The 14,854-nt window shown below is 55.6% G+C and overlaps 1 protein-coding gene across 2 annotated transcripts in view; it reads left to right on the top strand.

Annotated features, from left to right (window-relative positions):
* CPNE5 (copine 5) overlaps nt 1–14,854 on the top strand; it is a 95,307-nt gene that overhangs the window by 63,576 nt on the left and 16,877 nt on the right. For both annotated transcript variants that reach the window (XM_030315383.1, XM_030315382.1), the window contains 3 exons: nt 349–453; nt 8,372–8,413; nt 10,502–10,577. In XM_030315383.1, the coding sequence (XP_030171243.1) occupies nt 349–453; nt 8,372–8,413; nt 10,502–10,577 (223 nt within the window). The remainder of the gene's footprint in view (nt 1–348; nt 454–8,371; nt 8,414–10,501; nt 10,578–14,854) is intronic.

Raw genomic sequence — 14,854 nt, 5'->3', positions numbered from 1 at the left:
GCCCCCCACCCCGCATCGGGCTCTGTGCTGACAGCTCGGAGCCTGGAACCCGCTTCAGAGTCTGTGTCTCCCTTTCTCTCTGCCCCTCCCCAGCCCGTGCTCGCGCTCTCTCTCTCTCTCTCTCTCTGAAAAATAAAATAAACGTTAGAAAGAATAAAATAAAAAAAGAAAGAAGTGGCCATCTAGTTCCTGGCTGGATGCTGCTAGTGACAGGTGGCTCATCACCTCACGCAGCTGTAGTTTCCACTGTCTGGCATCCGCAGAGCCTCTTGGGTTGTGGCCCCTCTGTTGACCTGGATTCTGTCTCCCTCGATTCGGGCCTGACACCTTCCCTCTCTTCTTCACCAGCTTCACCATCTGCCACAAGACCGAAGTCATGAAGAACACCCTAAACCCAGTCTGGCAAACTTTCTCCATTCCTGTGAGAGCACTCTGCAACGGGGACTATGACCGGTGAGATGAGAAAACGTCCCTCCCCAGCGCAGGTGCAGGTGCAGGCTGCCCAGGCAGTATGGGCGGAGCCTCCTGGAGCTGCACTGTCCCTGCCTCTCACCTCCCTGGGCAGTGTCTGCCTTTATCTCCTCCCAGGCCTCCCTCCCCACCCTCCCCCACCGCTGTCTGCCCTCCCCTCCCCCGCATTGGTGAAGACCTCCCCAGGCTGGGGGATCGGGTTTCCCCCCCCCCGAGGGAGCCCTTGTGGGTGTTGGGGTTCCTGGCCTGGAGCTCTGCAGCCTGTGTCTCCATGATTTCCAGCGGAGGGGCAAGTGGGAGCAGGTTGGGGCTCTAGATGCCGGCTGAGGTGGCCGGGGCCCCCACCAGCCCCAACGCCTTGCAGATGGAATCTGGGGAATCAGCATCCCAAGATAAATGGGGGGTGGGGGGTGGGGCGGAGTACGGAGAACTCGTGAAACTTTTTTGATGTGACAGCTTACTCTTCCGACACGTCCACTATCGCCATCACCCTTTAGAGTGTAGACTGTTGGGCGTAGGTCCCGGGTACGCGGCTTCTAATCCTGGCTCTGTGACTTAAAAGCCCTGGCACCCTGGGCAAACTTTGACCTGTCTGAGCTTCAGTTTCCTTATCTGTAAAATGGGTTTTAAATGGCTACCTACCTGCCTTAAAGGGCTGCTCAGAAGCCCCACAAGCAGGCTCTGGTGTGCATAAAATACCAAACCTGGCATTTTGTCCACAAGCGTTTATAGACTTCCTACCAGGCACCAGGCACTGTGCGCTAGATGCTGGGAAATCCGCAGGGAACAAAACACATAGTCTTCACCCTTTGCCCAACCTTGTGGAGTTTACATTCTCGCGGGGGAGGCAGACATTAATCCAATAATCACACAGAGAAACATGTAATTACAAACTGTGGTAAGTGCCGGGGAGTGGGGGGGGGTGGGGTGGGGGTAGAAGCTGGAAGCTGGAAGGTGGTATCGGTCTGTGTTAAGTCACGAGAACCCAGCCTGGTTTCCTGGTGATTGCTGTTGCTGGGGGATGAGCTGGCAGGGGGTTCACAGGCAGGGCTGCCTGGGCAGCCTTGAGGAGGCCGGGCCTCTGCTGGCCACTTCGACAGGAATACTGGGGTGTCAGACACCTTCGGGGCATCCTGGCCGATGGCATTGGCGTGGGCTCCCTGGGACCCTGCTCGCAGTGGCTTCCGACTGGGTGTGTGTGGTGGGATGGAGAGTGAATGACAAGGTGGATGGCCTTCAGACACCCCTGTCTTCCTCCAGGAAGCCCTCAAGATTGCCTTACTAGGTTGCTGATCCAGGAGATGAAGTGGCTCCTTTTCCTGCCTCTTTGTTGGGAACAGAACAGCCACAATCTGCTCCAAAGGCTGTCACTGAGCACCTCCAGAGGCAGTCACAGAGGCCGGCTCCACTATGCCAGCAGCTGTGTGGCACTCAGGGGACTATAAACGTAGCCACGTTCCCATCTTGAGGGAACTTGAAGTCTGACCGCAGGGAGTTCAGATGTGTGCACATCTGCATTTTAGATAGCTAAATAATGGTGCAAAACAAGACTGGAGACAAAAATAGGCATTCCAGCCAAATGAACGCCTGGTATGTGTCTGACCGGGTCCTGAGGCTTCTGGGGGGCTGGGGGCTGGGAGGACGGTCCGGTTGGAGCAGCAGGGTGAAAAGGAGGCTTGGGGAAGGCTGGGAGGAGCTGGGGGTATTGGTTCCTGGAAGAATGGTTGAGATGACAGGAAAAGGGAGGGGAAATTCAAGGCTGAGGGATGGGAGAGCCTGGCAGGTCAAGTTGCACAGGGTGGGAGGAATTGAGATCTCTGGCTCCTCTGCCCAGAGGCTGTTGGGGGTCCAGCTGACCCCCCCACAGCCCTGCACCCTCAGAACCCAACCCCGTCGGGGACAGTGAGGAGGGCAGCCGGGCTCAGAGGCCTGGGGTCACTGTGCAGCCACTGGAGGAGGTGAGGGTGTGGTGGAGGGTGCAGATGGTGGGGAACACCCCCACAGGCCCCCATTTCCCCCTCCCAGGCTGAGCCCCAGACCAGTTTCCCTGCAGAATGGCCAGGCAGCTGGGTCCTTCTCCACAGCCAGGAACAGATTGACCGTGAAGTGAAGTGACTGATGGTAGTGTTAATGGAGGGGCCAGGCATGTCACGCTGGCCTGGAAAACGAGCAGGCCTGTCTGCTGCTGTGCTCCAGGGTGACCTGTGTACCCAACAGCCACTTGGGAGGTGCAAATGTCCGGGAGGCCCTCTCAGGGGAGGGAGGGGAGGGGTTTGTGCAAGAAAACAAAGCCACTTTTCCTCTTCCGTCTGAGGTTCCTCTTGAAGCCTCACAAGAACACATTCAATTTGGTCTAACAGCCTTGTTTTCCAAGCCAGCCAGCACTGGGCACCAGGTTGCATGCCGTGGGCATTCTGAGCGTCAGACCCAAGTCTCCCTGTTAGGTTGCTCCCAGGCCAGAATGGGAGGCAGACAGGTAATAATAATAATAATAATAATAATAATAATGATAGCAAAGGCTCCTGTAGCACCTCCGTGGTCATTTATGTCTATGAACTAATTTAATTCTCCCAACGATTAGTATTTCCCCTGAAAAAGGTGCTGATACTATCCACCTTTTACAGGTAAAGGAACGGAGGCCAGAGAGGTGAAGTAGCTTCCCCGGTGTCTTACTGCCAGTCAGTGGTGGAATTAGGATTTGGAACCAGGCAGGCTGGCTAGAGAATCCGTGTTCTTAACCTTCAATCTGCTGCCGGATGGCTGAGACGGGTGTGAGCGGGGTACGTTTGGAGGAGGGCTCGCCCAGGGCCTTGGGGCAGATCTGCTTTGAGCCTGGAGGTGGAAGAAAGACTCAAAAGCCTTGACATCTGCCCAGATCAGGGGGTGAAAGGGAAGTCAAGGTCATTAGTGTTTGGAGCTGGGGTCAAGAGACAGAAATGGGAGTGTGACAGGGAGCCAGGGTGAGGGGCTGTGGGACAGGCACAGCGATGCTCTGCCAAGGGGACAGGGGGGACAGAGAGCTGGCAGAGGTGGGGTGCCCAAGCCTCCGTACAGGTTGGAAGCAGGAGAAAGAAGCGGAGATGGTCAGAGAGCTAGCAGGGTACACGGGGAGGGCGGCTGTGAGCAGGGCGCTGAGAGGGGAGAATCCAAACAGGAGTTATCAACTCCTATCATGAAAAAGAGGCCAGGAGGATGAGAACCAGGGATCTGTGAGAAAGGATCGTTTTCCTGCCATGATGGGAGTCGGGGGTGGGGGGTGGAAATGAGTTAAGATTGCTGAGTCTTTCAGACATGGGCCAAATTGTGTCGTAGTTGGTTTGAATGCATTCTCTTATTTTGTGCATTTAAATCGCACTAGTAACCCAGAAGTTGGGTACTAGTGACATGCCCATTTCACAGATGGGGAAACAGAGGCCTGGAGCTTCTGTATCTTGCCAAAACAAGGAGAAGGGACATTTCTCTTCTCCAGAAGTCCCCTCTGGCTTGGCCCTCCGGTTTGGGGTCCCCCTGCCTTTGCTGTGTCTCCGGGCCAAACCCACGCGAGCCAGCTGAGCACAGTTGGAATCAGGGGAGCTGGCCTCCAGATCAGAGCAAGTCCAGCCCTCCAGTGGAGTGAAGTGGGTGATGACAAGAAGCACTTCCCCTGGCTTTCCTGAAGTCCCCCTACTCTCTCCTTGAACCTTCTGTGATTTGAGGATTTACTCCCCTTAAGCCAGATTGCCCTGGTTGGGATGCTGTCACTCCCTCACTCACACCTTAATGTTGAATGAGTGGATTTTTAAGAGGGTCAGTTGTCCTGGGTCCTCATCTGGGGAGAGGATTCCCCAGAATTGGGGGCTCTCACCTCATAGAAGCTTCATGTGCTTCTGCCAGCCTGCTGGAGAAGGGAAGTGCTTCTCCTCTGAACCCCGCCACATGCCGAGGGACCCAGCCACTACATGTGCCCTGGGTTGGGAGAGTTCTCTCCTCCCCAGCTCACACGTGCAGAAACTGAACTGCGACAGAAGAGGTTAGGCCCCTGCCGTACGGCTGGGGTTGCATGGAGCGCTGCCATCCGGTCTCGCTGCCTGCTCAGTGAGGCCTGACACCCCCTCTTCTTGGCCTAGAAGCCTCTAGGACTGTTGACTGGGGGGCTGACTCAATCAGGCGAGGGGACCTGTCAGCCCAGTACCTCTTCCTGCCCCGGGAGACGCTCATTAGGAGGCAGACCTGCACCTCTGCCGGGGCGGGGGTGGGGGTGGGGCAGACTATGCTGCCCGTGTGCCAGTGGTGTGTCAAGAGGGGGGCCTGCGGCCTTTGCCAGCGTCCCTCATCCCTGCTGCCCTGCTGAGGCTCACACACACCCAGCTCTGCAGAGCCGCCTTGTGACCTGGGGAAAGCCACACACCCTGGGCTTCCCTTTGTGATTTTGTGGAAGGAGGGGATTGTTACTCGGTGGTAACTTCTCGGAGTTATTAGATCGTAGTCAGGCAACGGGCATTGAATAATACTTATGTTCCCTACCATATGCTAGGCACTGTTCTAGAAGCTGAAGATACGTCGGTGAACAAAACACACAAAAATCCCTAGTGTCGTGGGGCTGATATTTTCATGGTGAATAGGGGATTGTTTGGGAGACAGGGTCTTGGACAAAAGGCTGGAGTGTTTTAGATGGTACAGAACAACACGTGTCCAGTGCTGGTGTGAATGATGCGGGAATGACATGGTTGACTCCTCACAGCACTCCAAAGTGGGTACGATGATCCCATTTGACAGAGGGGTAAACAGAGTCCCTGAGGGGTAGGCCAGTTGCACAGGGCTACACGGCTGGTACCTGGAGGAACTGGGACTGCCCCAGAGCCTGCAGCCTTCTCTGGCCACCTCACTGCCTCTCAGATTAGGGGCTCCGTGTTCTGAGCCTTCAATGTCAAATAAGACGTTCATTCCGTGGGTAGCAGAGGCCCATTTCACTGTCCTGTACCCAGGAGCCCCTTCTCTATTGTGCGGTCCCCAGAAATCACAGTTGGTCCGATACGAGCCTTTATTAGGCCTGTGCTAAGGGGTTGGAGCCAAGGCCCGCAGCCCACAAGTGGCACACGAGGTGACCCAGGGCAGCCCAGCCAGGGCTGGACAGTGACAGAACTGTCCAGAGTAGTCAGAGCGTGTCTGGCTTCTGCCTCTGCCCCCCCCCCCCCGTCTTGGGTGCCGTTTCTCTCGCCTCCTTCTCCCCCAGCGCTGGAGGCTGCAGTCTCTGAGCTAATCTGACCCCCTAAGCTGCAGGCATCCCTAGAGCCTCAGCTGAGGCCGGGGTGGGTTTACACAGGAATCCACACTCCAAGTGGTCTTTACCTCGGCTGCAATGTCACATTCCCCAGGGAGCTTTTAACAATCCCCCTGCCCAGGCCGTACCCCAGACCAACTGATTCTGAACCTCTGGGGTGAGGCATTGGCCTCAGGATTGCTAATGCTCGCCAGGGATCCAGTATGCAACCAGGTTGGAAAATCAGTGCTCTCATCTGGAGAAGGTCAGTGGTTCTGGAGCACATTCCAGTCAACCAGGGGACTGACCAAAGCTACCTGTGCCCAAGTACTATCCAGACCAATTGAATCAGGCCCTGTGGCCCTGGGAGTTTTAAAGAAAAGCTCCCCAGTGATTTTTTTTTGGGTATCCAAGGCTGTGGCTGTAACTGAGGTCCTCCTACAGCCTCTGAGCGTGTGGCTGTCACTGATCGAGTCGCCTGAGAGGCTGGTGTTGGTGACCGGCACTCCTCCCTGGGGTTCCTGAATGTCCCCTACAGAGCTGCATGGCTCTGGGAAGGACTGGGGGACTTTGGCATTGTGAGGCAGGGTCCTGGCTCTGACCCTCACCCGCTCTGTGACCCTGGGCACATCACTGGGAGCTCTTAGGGCTCAGTTTTCCCATCCGAATATGAGGGGGCTGGAGGTTATCACTCCAGAACATGCACAGCAGAGGCGCTAGGGAAACCTTTAAACTAGATCCCGGGGCACTGCCCAGAGCTGCCAAGAACTGGACCTGGGGCTGTGTGTGTCTAGTGATCTGCCAGGTGGCCCGGCTTGGATGCCACGAAGGTCATGTCCAGCCTTGTCGTTCCAGGAGTTGGAAGTGGCAGAGCCCAGGTACCCAGGCATGGGTGTCCCTGATTTAAATAAATTTCATATGAAAAACTATCCAAGTGTGGCCAAATGCCCAAGTGAGGAGGACGAGGCATTTTTTCCTTTTTTTTTTTTTTTAATGTTTATTTATCTATTTTTGAGAGAGAGAGAGAGGGAGAACACACGGGGAGGGCAGAGGCAGGGAGAAAGAATCCCAAGCAGGCTCTGTGCTGTCAGTGCAGAGCCCGATGCCCCAGCTCCGTCTCACAAACCGTGAAATCGTGACCCAAGCCCAAACCAAGAGTCGGGTGCTTAACCGACTGAGCCACCCAGGCGCCCCAGGAAGAGGCATGTTTATAGAGACCCATCTGTGTGCCAGGCGGGGTTTGCCGACTTGCTTTGCAGCTGTTCTGCAAGGCTGCTGTTGTCCCTCCTTGAAGATGATGGTCTGTGGCTCAGAGAGGTTCCGTGACATCCCCAGGTCCCACAGCATCTGAGTCTGCACCCCAGCCTCTTTCCTCTCTTTCCAGCTCATCAGCTACCTTCAGGAGCCTAGATTTTTTTTTTTTTTTTCTTTCCACACAATTCACCTCAGAGAGACATAGTATTTTTGTTTTTCACAAGAATTTAGAGGGTTCCTTTAAATGGTGGGCTTCTGTGCCTGCCCATTTTACGTTTTGGTAACAAAAATCCAGTTGGTGCACAACCTACAAGACGTTCCCTCATCGGAACGGTTATGTGCCCTGTTGCAGGCGGATCGGCACCCCGCCCCGGGGGCCGTGAAGGCGCATCTGAAGGGGGACAGCGCCTCCTGCTGGGCGCTGCGCAGTCCCGAGGCTTACTCCTCGCAGACCCGAGGAGATGGGCTGCGGCCATGGGCGAGATGATGAGATGTTAATAGAAGACGGGCCCAGGCACGGGTCTGTGCGAGCCCCATTTAGGACTGAAGGCTGGAGACCCCGGCTCCCCACGCCTCTCCCGCCTCCCCGGACCCTGACCCTGCAGTGGGACCCTGGCAGCTCCCCACCCTCGTCCCTGCCTGGGCGTCCCTGGAGGACCACTGGCACCAAGGGTTAACCCGCAGCCCTCCACCTCCCTCCTCCCACCTCTGGTCTGCTAGCCTGTTGCCATGGAAACGAGCTAAAAATAAAATGGGCTCCCAAAGCCCAGCCCCATGCACAGGAGTCAAAACAAACTAATTAAAGCAGCCAGGCTAAAATGTGAAGATAATTACACCCTCACTCAGGAGCCAGTCGTCGCAATGGAAAAGCTCAGCAGGCCATCCCCCAGTCAGGGGCTCTGGGTCCTTCCCTGCTGGGCTGGCTCCCCACCACTCAGACTCCTCAGACCCGGGGGTCCCACCACACACACCTGCAGTCTTGTCGCCCCCTCCCCAGGAGAGCCCAGACTGGTTAGGCCTGAGATCTGGGGAGCGCCTCGCTCCCGCCACAACAGCCCCGCCCCTGATAAATTCACAATATGGCTTCATCCTGGGACCTGTGTCCCTTCTGGGGTGGCCAAGGAGAAGGTGGGGTGAACTGAAGTCTGCAGCTGTTTTTCCACATTCTCCCTGCAACTTGGGGGAGTCCCTACACAGCTTTCGGGCTGCCACTGTCCCTAAGACCTTAGCCAAAAGGCCTCAAGATAGTTCCTTTGTCTCTTGGGCTGCTGCGTCTCCAGTGAGGGCAGCTGGAGCCTAGTGGGGGGCCCTGTATCCCCTTTTGGCCCAGGAGCAGGGGAAGGGCCCCGTTCAGGCCCCACAGATGCTAGGTCAAGTTCATCCCACCACGGGCCCTTTGCCTTGCAGGACCATCAAGGTGGAGGTGTACGACTGGGATCGCGATGGCAGGTAAGCAGGCAGGAGGACAAAAGGTGAGCAGGGATGGGGACAGCTCTGGGGGCGAGAGGGTCTTCCCGTGGGAGGTCCCCTGCTCCAGTGGCTTATCCCTGCCCAGCTCCACTGAAGCACCAGAGGCTCTGTGACCGGCATGACAGGTTCCAGGGGCATAAGAGGCCTCTTTTCCCAAAATAGCTGCCTAGCGGCTGGCCAGTACTAAAATCTCCTTACATTTGGGAGAATTAGGATTTTCTGAAATGTGCATATCCTAATGTACAGAAACTAGCAACCCCCGAGCGACCCCCCGAGCATTCATGGATGTGTTCTCTGTGTGAGGCTAAGCACACAGAGGCCCGGGTGACCGGGCACAGAAGACAAGCTCAGCCCTCAGAGACTCCCCCGAATCTAGTGGGGAGGCCCTTGGTGCATCAGAGGATCTGTTTGCGGGGAGCAGGCCCTGAGGGAGTCGGCTTTGGGAAGTGTAAGCTTTTTATTTTTTTTAAGTTTATTTATTTTGAGACACAGAGCAGGGGAGGGGCAGAGAGAGCAGGAGAGAGAGAATCCCAAGCAGGCTCCGCATTGTCAGCAGACAGCCCGACTCATGAACCGTGAGATCATGACCTGAGCCGAAACCACGAAGTATGCTTACTAAGACTGAGCCACCCGGGCGCCCCGGGAAATGCAAGCTTTGACACACTTGAATGGTCTCCAGAGCCACGAAGCAGTACCTGAGTAGGGCCGAGCCTGGCCAGTAGGGTGGCACTTTCCAGTCGGGTTTGGAGAGGTCAGTGCCCTCCCTGTCTGTGAATGTGCTCCCAGGGAGCAGCCTCACTGGGAATTCACAGATGAGGACCAGAAGGGTCCAGAAACCTCACTGGCTCCTACTTGTCTGTTGGACCAAAGCCAAATATGCCCTGACGTTTGTGACTCCTCCATTCTGTGGGACTGCCAGGGGCGTTGCAGAGGCCCGTACTCCTTATCGATGCCTGTCAAGTCTGCGACGTGGATAGGAGGTACTGTAAAGGGCTGTGCAGACAGCTCTAAGTTAGGCCCTGGCCGGGCCAAGTAGCTCACCTTTCCCCAAGGCCTTCCAAGAGAGGACACCAGTGCCCCAGCACCTGTAAACTCGCTCTGTCCCCCGTCCTCCCCTCTTCAACCACATCACAGGCACGTCAGCTCCATGTTTCCACCCATGATTTGCTTCATCTTACCCGGGAGCTCCCCATATTTCTCCTTTACTGGGGAAAACCGGGGACAGCCACCAGATGCCGTAGAGGCCTGCCATCGAGGAGCTCATGGTCTGAATGCAGAGAGCTAGAAATACGTAGTCAAAATACAGTGTGGACTCAAGGCAGAGCCAGGCCCCGGGGACACGCCTTGGGCATCACTCCCCAGAAGGCACTCCAGGTTCCCTCTACCAGGGACAGTGACAGTGGGGGCAGTCCCAGGAGGTGTGGCCGCCGCAGAAAACACCTCCAGCTGCCTGGGTGGACATAGCGTAAATGGCCTTTTCAAAAAGTGTTATTGGGAAAATGTCCAAATACGCAGAAAGACAGGCGAGTTTAATGAATGCTTTTAAGCCTATCATCTGAATTTTACAAGTGTTACATGTTGCCACATTTGCTTTATCTGTGTTTTGCTGATGTAGTTTAAATTACAGACATCAAGGCGTTTTTACCCCTAAATATCTCATTGAGAACGTCTAAAAAATAAGGACCTTTTTCTACATAACTGCGAATGCCATTATCACACCTGACGCACGGAACAATCATTCTTGAATACCACCGAATATTCGTTTCATATTTAAATTTCTCCAGTTGTCCTCAAAATCCCTTGCAGGGCTGGTACAAGAACCCGAGTACTAAGCGGGTCCTGTCGTCCGGGGCCCCGCACTTTGCTTGGTGACCACTGGGTTTCCCGCCCCATGGGTGACCCTGGACACTTCCCCAGGGACCCAGCTTCTCTGTTGGCATGAGCCCCTGCAGCAGGGGCCCCAAGCAGAATGGGGAGGCAGGGGAAGGGATGTGGGAGGCGGGGAGGTGGGCAGAGGCAAGGCGCGGCCTGGGCCGCTTGGTCTCAGCGGCAGCCCTTCCCTTGCAGCCACGACTTCATCGGGGAGTTCACCACCAGCTACCGGGAGCTGGCCCGTGGGCAGAGCCAGTTCAACATCTACGAGGTGAGGTGGGCGCCCTGGGGGCTGGGGTCTGCTCTGATAATACATGACTCCCAGACATTGAGGACTCCGGGGGCCATGTGTGGGGCTGGGGTATTTGCACGCTCTCCCCGGAGGTGGGTGTTATTGTCCCATTTTACAGTTAAGGAGCCTGAGTCTCGGAGAAGTTGGGGAATTTGCCCAAAGACATGCGGTTCAGTAAGTGGAAAATCAAAAGGCAAACAGCGTTGATGTGTCTGCTCCAAGTCACTGAGTAGCAGTTGGAGCCTGCTGGCCAGGGAGAGGGGACAGCTGTGGAGGGGCCTCCACAGAGTACTTCCAACAAGGTGGGGGGTAGGGGTGCGGGTGGGGTGGGGGGGGGTGGACATTATCAGAATGCTCTGAGGCCTGAGACCCAAGGTCCTGAGTTCAAGGTGGCCCTCTGCCTTCAATCAGACCAGTCTCAGGGCCTGCTGAATATCTTAACTTTTCTGGAAGAAAAGAGTCAGAGGAACGGGAGTCAGGATCCCTCCACCGGGACCTGGAGAACCTGGGACAAGGCCCCCAGTCTTTCGGGAGATGATAGTGTTTGCCCTTAAAGGACACTTTCTGCTGCTGAGACTTTGTGTGTGGGTGTGCTCGCCCTCCCGGGATGCCTTCCCACCTTCCAAATCTGGCCGAGTTCCACCTCCTCTGGTGGCCTTCCCAGCCACTCCGGCCTCATGCTTCCTCCCTGGGAACTTCATGCTTCCTCCCTGGGAACTTCATGCACGGTTCATGCTAGACCAGCTTAACTGCAGATACTTATAACCCTAATAACCACTTGGGTCCCTACCCTGACGTTACCACGTCCTAGCTATGTGACCTGGGCTAAGTTCCTGAACCACTCTGCGCCATGCATACTGAGAATTAAATAAGCCACTAGACCAGTGCCTGGCCCCTAGTGAGCGTTGTTATTATTACATCACTGCTGTCTTCCAGCATCATCTGTTGAGCGTCTGTGTGCCAAGAGATTTACATTTCACCACGGCCCTACAGTTGGGCTCTCTCCTCACATTAGCAGCCACTCAGCTAGTGAAGTTGAAGAACAGGCCTTGACTTCCGTCACAGAGTCTGAATCCCTCCACACTTTCTTCACTCCCTCCCCCTGTGTCTGGGTTCTGAGTGGGCAGGTCTCGTGTTCCGGTTAGACAGAAGCTCCCTAAGGGCAGGCCAGGTGACAGCCCTTTCTGTGGCCTCCTGTCGTGTTGGCCCTGGGCAGCGGGCAGCGCTGGGCACCCAGCAGGTGCTGATGATCCGTGCACACACTTGAACGAGGCCATTGTGAAGATAGAGCGTGGGTGAATTTCTTTGAAAGGGCTCTGATCCTCACAGTTAATTGCTTTGTTTTCTGCATCAGCCAAGGGAAGGGCTGTCTTTGTTCCCCCACCAGGCAGAGAGAAGCAGGCCCCATCCTTTCCTTCTCTGGCTTCCTTTAAGGAGATTTTTAGGGAAGTGAAGCGAAGGGATTACATCTTTGGGAGTTTGGCTTTTAAGGGTGCTTGACAGGCTCTGAAGAGGCCATGATCTCTCAAGCTCAAAGCAGACAAGGTTGGGTTGACTTGTTTTCCCCATCAGAAACACCATCAGGTAGAAAAGGAATTCAACTCTGGCAGGGCTTGCAGTATGGGGCGGGGGTCACTGAAAGGCCTTTCTAGAGTCCAAATTGCCTGAAGGGAAAACAAGGCTTCTGTCAGGAAAGACCCTTCTCCTGGGCCCCGGCATCCCCCTGGGTGTCTGACTCCTATGTCCAGCTGTCTGCTGGCCTCTCCTCAGACTCAGCCTTCCCAACCTGAAGGCCTCTCCACAGCTGTCCCCTCTCCCTGGCCAGCAGGCTCCAACTCCTGGGCGGTCGTCATGGGGGGCACCTCGGGAGTCACCCTTGACACCTCTTGCCCCTCACCCCATATGCAGTCCACAACTGAATCCTACCACCTACACATTCTGACATTTGTTCCCTCCATTCCCATTCACCTCCACCGCCATGATCTCCCCCGCGTGGGGGGCTTTGCAACGGCCCCCTAACGGCCTTCCCACCTCCTACCGTCCTCCACTCAGTAATCCAAGGGCTCCTCCAAAATGGCAGTCTGACCACCTCGCTGCCCTCCTTAACCCTTGGCTGTGCATCCCCCCTACTGCGTCAGCCCGGTTCATGCAGAGGAGTGGGGAGGAGGTTCCGAAAGACGCCCTCACCCCAGCTGAGAGTCTGCAGGGCCCTTTACCCACAGGGTAGAGTCCAAGCTCCTCCACACCCCAGCAGCCTGCAATCTGCAAGCAGTGGGCGTGCATAAGTAAACTCACATATCCCACCCCTAGGAGGCCCTGGGGTCTTGCCCCTTCCCTCCCTGCCTACCGCCACTGTCAGCCCCATTATGCTGTCCAAGGCTCTCTGAACCGCCCTGCTGGCTCAGCCTCTGTGCTTCACTCCATGGTGCCTCCCCTGGGGCTCCCTTAGCTTTTCTTCACTTGGTTGGGTCTGTGGATCTTTGGAGACTCCCTTTGGGTATTATTCCTCCTCCAGGAAGCCTTCTCTGCCTGCACACGCACTCCACCCCCAAAGTCTGAAGTAAATACCTCTCCTCGGTGCTCCTATGCACCCCCCACCCCCTGGCTATTACCTGTTTGTCAAGCTTCCTATCCCCTCAAGGACCATGACGTCCTCAAGGACCATGACGTCCTCAAGGGTGGGGGCAGTGTCTCACTCCCTATTCCCAAAGCCGGCACAGCTCCTGGCCCCTGAGAGCCATTCAGGGACTTGCCTGCACAGGAGGGCCCACCCCAGACTTGCCCTGGGGGGCCGTCGGGACCCTGGGGGTGTGAAGAGAGGGAGAAGAGAAGGCGGAGAATTCCAGCCTGGGAGTTGGGAGATTCCCTGGCTGGCCCCCAGGGGGCGATGGTCCCCCACGTGGAACTTCAGGGTGCAGCCATTTAGGGCCGGAGAGGTTGGTACCGTCGGGTGAGGGTGGGGTGCTGGGAGGGCACGAAACCTCAGAATAAACAGGGCGTTTCTTCAGTGCCCACTTCACATGAGGATCTGAGAACAAAACATTGCTTTAATATTAAAACAGTTATAATTAGAGAGTGGAAATGTGGAATACAGGCTAATTTAAAGGTAACCCAGAAGACTTCAAAGAAATGTGCTTGTGGCCAGGTCCTTGGGCGACACCCAGCCCCCCAGGAGTCCATGTTTATTCTCCTCAGCTGGGAGGAGACTTTGGAATAAAAGTTCGAGGTGTATTCAGTTCTAAAAGTTCCACACCCTTATGGGACAGATTGAGAAACTGAGGCACAGTGCAGGGTTGGAGCTGGCCTACTACATGGTTTTCCCGTGAATGTGTCTGTGACCAGCACATCATCCGGGTGGCCTTCGTACCTGTGGAGGCTCTGAGGTTGTCATGGGCTCTCTCCCCAGGCTTGCAAATTTCCACCTGCAGAGCTGTGGCCAGCCTTCCCACCTGAACTTCCCACCTGGGACCAGCTCTTCCTTCCTTCTGTGTCTACCTGGTCAACCCTGACCCCTTTCCTGCTCCCGCAGCCATGCCCCGGGCCCAAGACCTGGGTTGACTTCTTGACAGTGCTGTTTTGCCATAGCTCACTGCCTGTTCCAGCAACCCGCTCATGACCTCTCACATGGACTAGTGGGGGCGGTAGGGGTCGTAGTAATAAAAATTAATAGCAGCTAACACTTATATAGTATTTGCTACATTGTGGACCATGTCCTAAACACTTTGCTTGTATTGACCTATTTAATCGTCATACCTTTCTATAAGGTAGGTACTTTTTATTCCCATTTTATAGATGAGGAAACTGAAACCCAGGGACGTTAAGTAACTTGCCTACGGTCACACAGCCAGTAGGTGGCAGAACCAAGAGGGTAAACATACCCCTGATGTCTCTCCTTCTCCCCTCCCCTCCCCTTCCAGCATCCTAGAACCTGTGATCTTGCCCCTACTAGTTTAGAAGTCATCAGACATTTAGCTTGGCCCCTCTAGGCTCTCTGCCAGCCAGCCCAGTTTACTCTTCCACTCTGTGGCCCTGCAGTCAAACTGGACCCCAGTTCTGTGCCCGCCCCCTGCCTCCCCCCACCCCCTGCAACTATCTCCTCTGACTGGAATGCCCTCCCTCCGTCTCCCTGTGCCCCAAACCCTTCCTGTCCTCAGCACCTGCCTTCAACACCACCTGTCCCGGGGAGCCTTACTGATGCTGGACCTAGAACAGTCCTTCCTTCCTCCAACTCCCTTCACATTTCTGGCTCCCCTTTT

Source organism: Lynx canadensis, chromosome B2 (genome assembly GCF_007474595.2).
Source record: "Lynx canadensis isolate LIC74 chromosome B2, mLynCan4.pri.v2, whole genome shotgun sequence".
NCBI classification, from domain to species: domain Eukaryota; kingdom Metazoa; phylum Chordata; class Mammalia; order Carnivora; family Felidae; genus Lynx; species Lynx canadensis.
The sequence above is the reverse complement of the archived record's forward strand: the minus strand, read 5'-3'. Positions and strand labels throughout refer to the sequence as shown.